General features: G+C 40.4%; 1 protein-coding gene across 13 annotated transcripts in view; it reads right to left on the bottom strand.

The window, feature by feature from the left end:
• Positions 1–14081, bottom strand: part of PDE4DIP (phosphodiesterase 4D interacting protein) — a 336964-nt gene that overhangs the window by 83697 nt on the left and 239186 nt on the right. For all 13 annotated transcript variants that reach the window (XM_087891187.1, XM_087891190.1, XM_087891189.1 and 10 more), the window contains 4 exons: positions 3287–3440; positions 1587–1703; positions 802–1276; positions 53–288 (listed from right to left, as the gene is read on the bottom strand). In XM_087891187.1, the coding sequence (XP_087747313.1) occupies positions 53–288; positions 802–1276; positions 1587–1703; positions 3287–3440 (982 nt within the window). The remainder of the gene's footprint in view (positions 1–52; positions 289–801; positions 1277–1586; positions 1704–3286; positions 3441–14081) is intronic.

The raw sequence follows: 14081 nt of genomic DNA on the forward strand, positions 1-14081 counted from the left end.
ACCCCAAAATAAAGCTTCTAATTTAAAGTTTGTGAATGCCTATTGAACTCACCTTCGTTCAGTTTTCTGGCCAACTGGTCTGCCAACTGGTTCCCTTCTGCAAGTTGCTCACGGAAGCTCTGCCCCAAGTAGTAGTCAATGTCAGTGCTTCGTAGAAGCTCTTCAAAGGATTTGATGGTGTCCTTGAAGTATTTGTTTAGTATATGACACACCCTTTGTCCCTCTCGCATCAGCTGGTGCAGATGGGAGAGCTCTCGAGCTTGAGCTTGGACTAACGAGACATATTTCCTTGGGGAAAAGAGAGCAAACAATTAGCCAAAGTTATTAAGAGATCCAACAGAACAAGTAAGAAACAAGATTTTTTCTGTGCACTTTGCCCCATTCACCAGAAGGACATCCATACTTGAAGTATCTCATACATTCATCATAGAGAGCTGAATCCACTTTCACATTCTAGAGTGAGTTTACAAAATCTTAACAGGAGAGGGGGTAATTCAGAAATGATTCATATATTACAAAACATAGTGTTTTAAATTAATTTTATCTAGTACTTATCTTGCAGTAGTACTCATGGAGAGAACTATTATTTGGTGTTACCAGAAGAAAGGAAATTAGAGTTGTGCTGTAGACACATAAACTGCCCAATGAAGTTTAGTTTGATCATACCATCTGCTTGAATATGCAAAAGCCAACCTCTTGAAGTAGATACTTTATTGCCCATTGTGATGTTGCAGAAACCTACACCAATGCTCTGTCAGACTTAGCTGGTCATATTCATCCCTGTATCTTGGAATGTCCTACCCCAAGGAGGTTGTACATTTCAATTCCTCTGTCAAAAATTCCTTTAGCTTAGTCTCATTCAGATGAGCTTCCAGCAGGGATACTCTCTGTATAAGTCTGGCCAAATCTTTGTTGGGCTGGAGACTTGGTGGGCAGAAAGTTCCAAAGCTATCAGATTGCCAGCTTTCATCTTCATCAGTCATACTGTGGGAAGGAGAATTGCCCAGAGTGTAGCCTTGCTTCAATTTGAGTGGCTGATCTCCCACAGAACCATAGTCACTAATAGTGGATACAGAGCGCATACAACTTTGTAAGTTCTGGATAACTTTGTGGGAACTTTGCAATTGCATCTGGAGGACCTGAATATGCTGGCGGAGAATTGCATCATCATCACTTTGGCTGACACCCAGGAATGTTTCCTGTTTCATCTGTCTGTTTAGAGGGGCCTCCAATGACTTCTTCCAAAACTTTAGTTGCTCACCATGATCTCTGCATTCTAAGAAAAACAAAACAACAACAACAACAAAAACAAAAACTAAGAATTAAGACTAAATAAATAATCAACTTTTCTTCCAGGCAAATTGAGTTTGGACTGCTGCAAATTCCAATTTTCTAATTCATCTTCTTTTGCTTGTAAATATCTACAATTTGCACGTACAATGATGACCAAAATGGAACTTTGAAATATTCTGTTTTCTGTACCTTCTTATATTAAGAATTCTTTACTCAAGATTGTTTAGGAGTTCTTTATAAGTCAAACAATTGAAAGCATTAAGAATCGCAGCCAGAGAAACATCTTACATTACCAGGGCTTGTAGCCTCATCCCTTTCAGCCTCATTTTCACTTCTCCCACAGGTTTCGTAGCCCAAGTCTTGAATATCCACCTGCATCTGCTTGTTATTCTGCTGTATGATAGGTTCACCTGTCACAAGAAATGTTTTAATTACTTTCCATTGATCTTCTGCCAGAAATCCAGATCCTCACAAGATACTGCAAATTATATGGCATGCACACTAATAGTTCAGTTTAAAACTTAGTAGGAAACTCCAGTAAAAGACAGAAGTTGTTCAGTGAGGTTTGGAGGACTCCATATGGATATACTTATGATTAAGTACATAAAAAACTCACTAAAAAAGTACTATGATAGCAAATTTGGTGAGATTACCCAAAAAGATATCCGTGATAGGACACTAACTAACACGGTATCTGCCTGTTCAACAAAGAAACTGCGCAAATGGACTGGAGACTTCACATACTTTTTATGGGAAATGTTTATATGTATAAGGTGGTTGACCTATCTTTTTCAGCTTTGTTTAAATTATTATGAAGACACTGTTATGTAATCAATTGCCATTCAAGAAAATTCTACAGAAAGGAGCAATGTTCTCTTGAAACAGTCCATATTGCTGTGCAAGTACTGGGTTTTTTGAAGTTTAGAAATTATTTGGCCACATTGCACATTATGTTTAAAATGAAACAAGTATATTTTACATTTAGCTAATCCAGACTTAGCATTTTTTAAAACTTGGATTGAATCTAATTATATAATTTTTGATAATTTTCAGACATCCCTATCTGGAATATCATGTTCTGTCTACTCCCAAACAGGAAAATAGCTCATTCATTTTATCAATCACAATAGAATGTTAATACCATTTTTTAACCTTCTCATGGCATTAATTATTATTTTTTTTGGACACAACTAACTAATATTGATTTCAATTCTCTCTAATATATTGATATTATTTCCATACAAATTGCTTAAACTATGCCTTTCAGCATTCTCTTATTTCAATTTCTCCTTCAAATTTCCCTGATTTTATTTTTAATTTCATTCACTCTTCTGGAGCTTCTTTTGTAAAGCTCTTTTCACCTATTTCAACACAAGGTTTTATTTCTGTCACAATCTTAATTTTAATTTACGGCCAATAATATTTAATTATTTTAAATTGTTTTTAAATTTTGTATGTATTGTTTTTTATTCTGGCTGTTCACCGCCCTGAGTCCTATTCTGGAGAAGGGCGGCATAGAAATTTAAATTTAAATAATAAATCATGCATTTTCTAGGTTTCTTTTACTCTTTACTAAAAATGTGGAATATCTGGATGTGAAGCTGGCAAGGAGACTTTTTCATGGGCATCCTCTTTGGAAGTCCTTAAACTCAAGAACATATTCCTTTGGTTTAAGGAGGGACTAAGCAGCTAAAACAAAAACAAAATTAAAATATTAATAAATAAATAACAGCCCTCCCCCAAATCCAGCAAAACAGTACAAACACTTTGCAATTTGTCTCTGTTAAATGTCATTCTGTTATTTTTTGGCCCAGTTCTCAAGATTGTTTTGATTTGCATTTGTCTCTTCCAGGTATTAACTATTTAGCCCAATTTTATGTCATGTATAATACATACTGTACAGTTGATAAACATTCCCTTCATATTTTCATCCAAGTAATTAAAATATTGAAGAACTATGCAGCTTATCACTTTGGGTGGTAATATTACTCACTGAGTAGGGCTTTGTATTGTTTGACCTGGGCTATCTGTGCCTGGATGGTAGCTTCTGACACCAAGAGTGTGTCTTGTATTTTGTGGCACTGTTGCCTCCACTGGGATTGTTCGGACTTCTGGCCAAAACTACTTGATACTCTGCCTCCTTCAGCCTGCAAGAAGAAACATGAGTGCTTCAACCATCAGAAGAAATGGCATGATAGATGTGGGTGGGCTTTATATTACTTGACCTAGAAGATAGATGGTGTCAGGCCTGCCATCTTTAGCATCTTTTGCTTCACTGGCATACTACCATAAAATGCAAGGGAGGGGGGAGGCAATTGGGGAAGTAAGGAATGGGCATGGGAATGAGCAGGAAAAGGGGAAGGAGGTGACAGAGTGATAGGAACCTGAGATGTCAATCCAGACTAACCAGCTGATCAAAACCTGAGAATCAGGGGTGAAAAATCCTTGACTTTGCTGCAACTATTTGCTGCAACTATTCAAAGTTATAGTGGTGCTGAAAAAATTTATAGTGGTGCTGAAAAAAAGTGATTTAAGATTTTTCTTTCATACGTTTTGTAGATATGGGAGCACCTTGAATATAAAGTCAATTTTTATATCTCCCTATTGTCCAATGAGCACACTGATTAACAAAATTAATAAGGGTTTATTGATAAATATAGTGGATTTCAAGAACTATTTCCAGTTATGAAATATTATTAGCTTGATTAAGAAATAAGTGCTATGAATTGCAAATACCATACATACAGAGTACATTATATAAATTTAGCATCAGCTGTATTTTCCAAAGATAAAGTGCCAATTATAAAGATTCTGTTTCACTGAGTGGCTTCATTTGAGAAATGATTCGATACCACAAATTCACCTGTCAGATCCGTGTATCTGCCATTCTTCATGGAAGAAGAGGGGGATTTGGATTTGTCACATTTAGTTCTCTTTCCTATGTATCCTAAATATCCTATTTCCTGCCTGGTTCTCTTTGTATAAACTTTAACCTGATTTATAACCATTGCCTGGCGCCAGGAGTACCTGGAAAATTCTCACCTCCTGGGAAATGAGAGGGGAGAGGGGAAACGTGTGGATTGCAAGATGGCCCTGAGTAGCTCTTCTTATCTGTTTCTCAGAGAGGTTGGTACGATATCAACTTCACACTGGCGGATTGGTTGGAATCCTCATCGGACGGTGAGGAGGGGTTCCTAATTTCCTTTATCCTGAACTGCATGCCCTGAGAGACCCCAGAGACTGCTTTGAGTTTTGACTTGCTTTCATCCCTTTTCAACAAAAGGATTCCTTTTGAAATACAAAGTTTTCAAGAGTTTGTACTTTCTTGGAAGGGGTGTGTGTGAGAGGCTGGTCCTTATCACCTCTGTTTTTTGAACTTACAGTTGACGAAAATATAAAGATTGCAAATTTTGCATATTGTGTTTTTGATTTGATAGATTACTACCTAAAATAATGATAAGGCAAAGTTCAGCTAAATGCACTTTTATTCCCCTTTATTTTCCCCCTGCTTTTGAAATAGTACGTTTAGCAACAATACAAAAGAAAAACTTTTGTAACATAATTTCTTGGGTTTTTTCTTCATTTTCTTATCCCAATTTTCTCTGTATATTTTTACTTCTTTTTTTGTTAAAATAAAATAGTTTTAATTTCTATTATTGAAAGAGAAATCTCCTTCCTCATAACTAAATACCCATCAATTATTTATCTGGAAAAAAACTGTATCACCATAAAACGTCCTGTCTGGGACAGAAGAAGGGGCAGTCTGAGCCCAGATACCTTTGGTTCCAAGCAATGGACTTTCTGGAAACCAAGAAAATCCAGTTGTCTCTTGAAAAAAGCACCTTTGTGACAACCATGACCTGGATGACTGAAGAATCTCCATAGACAAGAGACTCCTGTGTTCAGTGAACTGACAAAGCATCCTTTCACAGCCAGGAGAAGCAATCCTTAGATCCATTTGCACCACTTAAAGATACCAGCTGGTCTCTCTCACCTCACAAGATATCCTAAGGAAAAGATCCAGATTTAAGGAAAGATCACATGCCCCAGAAAGGCAGTAAAAAAAATCAGAGTGTCAAGCTTGCATCCTGCCCCTTGGAAGCACACCCCAAAAGGACAGTGCCAGGAATCACTAAAGCAGTGTAAAAAGCTTAAAACAACTCTTCCCTTTTAAGAAAGTCAAGCACCAGGGGTGGGGGTGGGGGCCTAACGTCACGGCGAGAAGATATGTTCCTTGGCTTCTGAGGGAATCATTGAAATCTCAGCTGTTGGGTGGTCCTTTTGGACCGAAACCGTCTTGTAGGGCGGTGAACAAGGCGAGCACACACTGGCGATCTCAGAGAATCCATAAATTCCCTGATTGATCTGGAGGAAGCTCCCTAAACTGACAGCTGAGAAGGCAGCCATTGTGAGCCGCTACGAAGCTGGGGCATTCACAGCAAGAGTGCAGAGGCAGAAGAAAGGTGTGATTGGTCTGGGTGAGATTTTTTATATATATAAGTTTTCTATCATCTTGAATCTTTGAAAGAAGAACCTCCTTCTTCTTTCTTTGAAAGAAGAACCTCCTTGGAGGAGGTGGAATTGGTTATTCCCTTCTATCTCTGGAAGAACAGCGGTGAGGAAGGTGGGTGGAGCCAAAAGAATAAAGAAAGAAAAAAATAAAAACTGGCTTAAAAAGATCTGTTTGAAGAGCAAAGTCAGAAAACCGGACTGGATATCTTAATTTTTAAATTGGGGATTAATAACTAATATAAAAGTAATTATATGAGCTTTGTTTTTCTTTAAAAAATTCTTTTTGAACTGAAGCAGAGCAACAGTGCCATCTAGAGGCAAAAGTGAAAATTGGAGGACATAAGAGCAAGGATGAGATGTAACCTTGGGAGCCTGTGAACTAAATTGATAAGAAGTTGTTTTGACTGATAGAGAGCGGAACACTGGAAATTTTGTTTTTCCTTTTCTCTGGAATAGTGTAGCTCTTGAAACTTAAAAGGCTAAATAATAGAAACAGGCCAGGGAAATTTTTTAGCACTTTGAAATAAGGCTTTTGCTTCTTCTTTTTCTATTTTATTTATTTATTTATTAAATTTTTATACCGCCCTTCTCCTGAAGGACTCAGGGCGGTGTACAGCCATATTAAAACAACATATACCCACAAAATTTAAAAACAATTTAAAATATATTAAAAAATTTGGCCATTATATTAAAAACTACAAACACCCAATTAAAATTCATTTTCTAGGCCAGCCCGGCCTGTTGGAACAAAAGAGTCTTAAGGGCCCGGCAAAGGTACGTAGGTCGGGGATCATGCAAATCTCCGGGGGCAGTTGATTCCAGAGGGCAGGTGCCCCCAGAGAGAAAGCTCTCCCCCTGGGTGTCGCCAGTCGACATTGTTTGGCCGACGGCACCCTGAGGAGTCCCTCTCTGTGGGAGCGTATTGGCCGGTGGGAGGCTATCGGTGGCAGAAGGCAGTCTCGTACATACCCTGGTCCTAAGCCATGGAGTGCTTTAAAGGTGGTAACTAGCACCTTGAATTGCACCTGGAAGACCACCGGGAGCCAGTGCAGCTCGCGCAGGAGAGGTGTCACATGGGTGCGACGGGTCGCCCCCATAATCACCTGTGCGGCCACATTCTGGACCAGTTGGTGCCTCTGAGTGCTCTTCAAGGGGAGCCCCATGTAGAGAGCATTACAGTAGTCCAGACGTGACGTGACAAGGGCATGAGTGACCGTGTGCAAGGCATCCTGGTCCAGAAAGGGACGCAACTGGTGAATCAGGTGAACCTGATAAAAAGCTCCCCTGGCCACAACCGTCATATGATCTTCTAAAGACAGCCGTGCATCCAGGAGTACCCAAGTTGCGAGCCCTCTCTGAGGGGGCCAAGTTCTCGCCCCCAATAGTCAGCGATGGAGCCAGCTGGCTATACTGGGACACCAGAAACCACAGCCACTTGGTCTTGGAAAGGTTGAGTCTGAGCCTGTTTCTCCCCATCCAGATCCGCCAGCCTCCAGGCACCGAGACATCATGTCAAGGGCATCATTGGGGTGGTCCGGGTGGAGATGTACAGCTGAGTATCATCAGCGTACTGATGGAAGTATTTTAGTGGCTGTTATCTGTCTTCTTCTCTTTTTTTTTGTGGTAGAGCTGTGAACTCTCTTTTTTGAATATAAAAAATAGGATAACTGTATTTTTGGGGCCAGGTGAGCCGTTTTGGATGACAAATTTTATTTTTCCTCTCCCTGAGGCAATTTGGATTAAGGTAAGAAGAACCTGAAGAAAAGAAGTAAGAAAAACCCTGAGAGTTGGATTTGAATTACAAAGCTTTTGGGTTTTTTTTTTCTTTCTTTTCTTTTCTTTTCTTTTCTTTTCTTTTTCTTTTTTGCCTCCTTTTTGTTGTGGTTCTATATTTGGATTATAAACTGGGTTGGAATTACAACGACTTATATTTGGTGGATTACAAATATTAAGACATTACAAGATGAAGAAAACAACATCAGCACTATATTCAGCGTCCTCTTCTACAACCTCTAGCCCTGCTGGTCAGAGAACATTGGATGCTATGACACAACAAGAAAAAGCTAATACTATGCAATTAGAATTAAAGACTATGATACAAGCTCTTCATGAGGATTTGAAGGTAGGTAAAATAGATTAGAGAATGGAGAAAGTAGAAGAGAAATTAAAAAAATTTCAAGAGATCATGGAGAAAAATGAGCAATGAATACAAAAAGTAGAAGAAAAAGCTGAATTAACAGAAACAAGAATTGGAAAAACGGGATTGATATGGTTTGGTATACACAGCTGCAAATACAATCTAGATATGAAAAAGATGCTAAATTATATGGTTTTTATAAGAACCATTAGCTGTTACAATGTTAACAAGGCTTAACCGGAGAAGTGGTTTCTGTAAAGATAAGGATTAGGCTAGAAACAACACACAGGCACTCTTCCTGCCTTCCTGACAGGATTAGCCCTGTAAAGTGGAAAAAACCAAAAGGCTGTTGGAAGGAGATTTCTCCCAACAACCAGTTTTCCGAACTGCTCAGAAAATTAACAAACAGTTCTCCACATGTAACAGGGGCCATGTGGAAGGCAGACAAGCGGGCTGGACCATGGGAGGCTGCAGGGAAGGCAGGCAAGTGGGCTGGGCTACGGGAGCCATGTGGAAGGCAGACAAGCAGGCTGGACCATGTGGGCCACGTGGGAGGCTGCAGGGAAGGCAGGCAAGTGGACTGGGCCCCGTGGAAGGCCCCGTGGAAGGCAGGCAAGTGGGCTGGGCTTGGGGGGGGTCACGCATTAGGCCGTGGGGAAGCGGTACAATCAGCCGGTTCTCCGAACTGTGAACTGATGAGAACCAGCTGAATCCCACCTCTGGTTATAACCTTTAAAGCCCAAATGGAATGGGGCCAGGTTACTTACAGTTGTCTTCATCCCATTACATCAGCCCAGGTCAGGCAGAGTAGGTATGTGTTAGAGTTTGCAGCAATCCAACCAGTACACAAGTAAATAATTCAGCAGGATTCATTTATATAAGAAACTTCTTTATATATAATACCATACAGCAGAAGCCAGAACCAGAACTCAGAATCCAGAAGTACAGAATCAATAATCACAGAAGCTATAGAATCACAGAAGCATTCATATATATATACAAATCAGTGAACCTAAGCCATGCCTAGGCTCCGTGCCTTCTGGGTCACCAAACACTCCCCATTGGCTGACTTGTTTCCATGTCTATTCCAATTCATCAACCCTTATACACTGACACTCCTCCCTTCATGATTGGAATAGACATAAAACCAAATAACTTAATATTCTTCCCATGGTGCACTCCACCCAATGGCTTGGTCATTATATCTCATAGATTGTCCTCTGAAGAACAGTGAAATAAGTTAATTAATTTACATTTGATGGCTTCTTTTACATTATAGTATTTAATATCCACATACTTGCTTCTATTCTTTACTCTGTCACCTGTGCCATTTTAATGCAAGCAGCATTATCCTCAAACACCATTACAGTTTCAGGTACTTTTACGTTTAAATCTTTTAACAGCTGTACATACCAAGCTACCTCTGAGCAAAGCTCAGACAGAGCAATAAATTCTGCCTCTGCCGTAGAAATGGCTAAAGTTGTTTGTTTTCTGGACTTCCAACCAATTAAAGTCCCTCCAAACAATATCACAATCCCAGAATTAGACTTTCTGATTTTTACATCATTGGCATAATCACTATCAACATAACATTTTAATTTCAATTCTTCAGAGACCTATATTTGAAGTTCACAGTTCCCTTCAAATACCTGATAATCCTTTTTATACCCATCCAATGAAATTGTGCTGGTGCAGCAGTAAAGCGACTTAAGATGCTTACTGCACAAGCTATGTCTGGTTTGGACCACTGTGACAGATATAATAAGCTCCCTATCGCTGACTGATATATCTCTTGATCACAGGCTTCACTTTTGTCCTCACCCAAACTGTTAGAAAAATCTGTGCTCATAGGTTTTGGAGCAGAATTACAATCCGTCATTGTTGTATCTCTCCAACAACTGTTCAATTTTCCTTCTTTGACTGAGAACATAATCACCTTTCTCAGTTTTTTGTATCTCTATACTGAGATAGTTTTTTATTTCTCCCAAATCTTTTAATTCAATTTTTTTTCTCTAATTGATTAGTAAATTCTTTTACCTGTGGCAAATCCTTTGCAATGAAACAAAGATCATCCACAAATGCTAATAATTGACAATCCCCACCTTGTAACTTTCCAGTATATATGCAACCATCAGCCTTGCAACTCTTGAACCCAAGACCCTTCAATGCAGTTTCTAAACAGATATTCCAATTTCTGGCTGACTGCTTCAGCCCATAAATGTCCTTGTTCAATTTATATACAGTGCTAGCCTTTTTTACTTTCATATCCTGGTGCTTGAACCATGTAAATGTCTTCCTCTAATTCTGCATTGAGGAATGCTGGGATTATATCAAAATGCCAAATTTTATGTCCATGTGCCACTGCCAATGCTAGTGCCAACCTTATGCGTTCACTCTTTACAGTTAGCGCAAATACCTCATCATAGTGCACATTTGTCCTTTGTGAAAAATCTTGTGCCACTAATCTTGCCTTATATTGTACCTCATTGTTGGGCAGTACTTTCTTTTTGTACACCCATTTACTGCTTTGCAACCTTGTGGCAAAGTCATAGATGTGAACACTTTATGTTCACCCATGGATTTCATTTCTTTGTCCATTGCTTCTTTCCATTTTACTTGTTCAATTTTGGGTAATGCCAATATTTCCTGATAGTTTCTTGACTCATGTTCTGACCTAGGCTTCCTTAGAAATTAAACAGCACAAACTTAGTCCCAGCAAACCTCTTTAATTCATACATAAATTATTTTCATTTACAGTCCACAAGGCTTGATAAACAGTCTTTCAGAGGAAGGTTATCAACACCTACCTATCTCATGTGGAACGCTGCCAAAAAGCTAATTTCCAGATGCAGGGCAAGGCCAAACTTGGCACAGAGTCACAAACAGAATTTTCAAATCTTGAATTGGCCAGATGAACTAATTGCTTCCTGCAAAAGCTCACGTCCCATTCGCTTCTCTTTTATGTCTTATGTGAGGGGCCAATCATCTCCAACCTTACTCACAAGTCAACCCTGTTTCTTAATTGTTCCTGTCTCCTGGCAGCTTATGCATGCACAAACTGGGGATAGGCTCATGCTGTTCTTCTGCCTCGCTGATGTCAGACTTCGGAGACTCTGGAGGCAGCAAAGAACTACCAGATGGCCTTGGCCCCCTCTCTGCCTCCGACTCAAAGCCATCGTCCAAGTCTTCCCCAGACTCCAGACTGGCCCACGTTCCTCTCCAACCTCCTCACTGACTGAATCTGCTGCCAGCTCTGCCGGCCACAACAGCTCATACCACACATTACACACCTTAACCTCACCAGGAGAATACCTGTCAGGTGGAATCTCCTTATTCCATTGCTCTGACCCACGTGGCATTGACTGCTCTTGTGTTTCAAACCTCTCTTGCTTCATATCCAAGTCATCATCTTCTCCTGACTCCTTTTCTTGCTCTCCTTCAGTTTCTCCTCCCTGAACGCTGACACCATCACTAAGTAAGTTACCATCACTAAGTGGCTCACCCTCACTAAGTGGATCGCTCCAAAAATTGGCATCAATTCTGTTCCAATTTTGCTCTGCAAAGCTAGCAGACCTGCAAATCATTATTCTTTTGCTCCCATTGCTAAAAGGATAGCTCTTTGAGCCAGGCTCATAGCCTGTGAACCTGAGTTTTCTAGCCTTTGGTTGACCTTTCCTCCTGATTGCTTTTGGAATATGCACCCATGCATTGCTTCCAAAAAACCCTTAAATATGCCAGAGATGACTTTCTCCCATATAGCACAGCATATGGAGTATTATTAATAGAGGAGCTCCACAGCCTATTGATTAAATAATTAGCAGTCAACATGGCTTCACCCCAATATGCTCAGACCAGAATCCTCCAGCAGTGAGCCCTTCATTGTTTGTAAAACACCATTCTGTCTCTCAACCATGTCATTCTCAGCTGCTGTGTACGGATTTGTGCATCTGTGTTTTATTTCTAATGTCCCAACTACTATTGAAAACTTGCTGACATGAATTCTGAACCTCAGCTGACATACCTGTTGTTTATATCGCCTTTCTACAAAGCTTACCCATTGCTTAAAATTCTGTAGCACCTCTGTTTTACTCTTTAGTAAATAGCAGAACCCAAACCTGCTGTAGTCATCTACAATGACCAGCGCATACTTTGCTCCTCCCAAACTGGCTTGCATTGGCCCAACCAAATCTGCATGTACCAGCTCTAGAACTTTTGCTGTCTGCCTTGTGCTACTTTTCATGACTGGGAATACCTTGGACTTTGATGATTTACATACTGCACAGTCAGTGGTGGGATTCTGCCAGTTTAACAACTGGTTCGGTAATTGCGTGCATGCACCTAAGGCACACTGCACGTATGTACACAGTTTTACAAATACTAATCTTCTGTGTTACCACTTGGGAGTAACAACTGAGGCATAGCAATCCGCTATGCCGCACCAATCAGCTGAGAAGATAAAAGTAAGTAAAGTGGGTGGGCAGGCTGACCTGATTGTTGGAGCGAACTGGTTCACTCCCAGCTGATTGTTGAAGCTACCGGTTCACCTGAACCGGTCCGAACTGGTAGAATCCCACCCCTGTGCACAGTCCAAGTATGCCTTACACCCTTTTAAGTTTAACTCTTCTCCAAACTGTTGCACCTTTTGCAAAACTCTGAAGCTGGCATGGCCAAGCTTTCTATGCAAGAGATGAACACATGAATCCAAATGTTTCCAAATGTTTGGGCACATTGAACCTTTTGTCCCTGCAACACATAAAGATTATCCTGCTTTATGCCCTGTGCACATAAATTCTCATTTCTCTTTATGAGACACTTCCCATTTACAAATGTGGTCTCAAACTCTTTTTGGTCTAGTTTAGAGACACTCAGTAAATTATGCTCCATTTCAGGCACACCTAATATGTTACTAAACATTTCCTCCAGATATTTCACCACACTGCCTTTTCCAATGACTTTAGCCTTCTGGCCATTTACCAAGGCTACTGCAGCTCCTCTAGCTGGATTAATTCTGAAAACCAATTTAGAATTATTAACAATTATTTGACTAGCCCCACTGTCTATTAACCATTTGTCTTGGCTATTACAATAGCTAACTTTTGCAACAGCAGCCTGTCCATCTGTTGTATCTTTTCTTAGTAAACAGCCTTTCTTCAAATGAGTCTTATCACTACAGACATGACACTGCCATTCTGCTGCTTTCTTTGTAGAAAATCTTTGCTAGGCTGTAATGTGGTCTCTTCTGTTTTTCTGGTCTCTGTAGACATAGTCTCTGCAGACATGCTGTCTGTTGCTGTTCTGTCTCTGCTCCTTGGGCCCCACCTCAGGACTTTCTCCTCATGGCTTTTTCTAAAATGGTGCTTGCTTTCTTTTGAAATCAAAGAGGCTTTAAGAGCTTCCATCCTTAAGTCCTGTTCTGGTTTGTACTCAAAAACAGCTGAAACGGGGGGGGGGGGAGCTAGATGCCGAGCCGAACGGGTGTGTGAAATGGCTCTCCATGGAAGCACAGCCACTTCCAGCCATCCGATTGGCTTTTTGGAGTCATAGGTTCCTTGGAGGAGGAACAGAAGAGTGGGGTGTCCTGGCAGCTGATTCCTGGATGGCGGTTCAGATTGGGGAAACAGGAGAAGCCCTTAAGAGATCGGATGGGGAAGAATACAGCCTGCAATGGCAGCTGTGAAGAACTGACAGCTGGATGAGACAGGCGAAGAAACTAGCAGGACAACTGAGTGACAAATCCTGGTGTAAATTGACTTCAATGACCTGAAGTAAGTGATTTTGGGAGAAGAATCTCATTAAGAAGATCTTTGGTGGCAGAATAAAGGAGAAAGGGGGCCCCAGACAGAAGGAGGGTGGAAAGTTTTCCCCCCTCCATGCTACAAAGCAGTGATGGAAAGTGTGGGCAGACAAGGGAGAATTGCACAAAGAAAAGGTGATTGTTAAAGCAAAGTAAAAAGAAATCGAGGTGGAACACCTGAAGAAAGCACAAAGGTAGACTGTCTCAACTTGGGAAGTTAAAAAAGAGCTGACTAACATGTGGAAGCTGACATTTTGAACAGAGATAGTGTCTGTGCTAGCAACTTAAAAAGAGACAAGAAGGACATCTACTGGCTAAAAAGATTGACGCTTGTAAAAGCTGAAC

The sequence above is a fragment of the Pantherophis guttatus genome, chromosome 3, assembly GCF_059756535.1.
Source record: "Pantherophis guttatus breed Tessera chromosome 3, ASM5975653v1, whole genome shotgun sequence".
NCBI lineage: Eukaryota > Metazoa > Chordata > Lepidosauria > Squamata > Colubridae > Pantherophis > Pantherophis guttatus.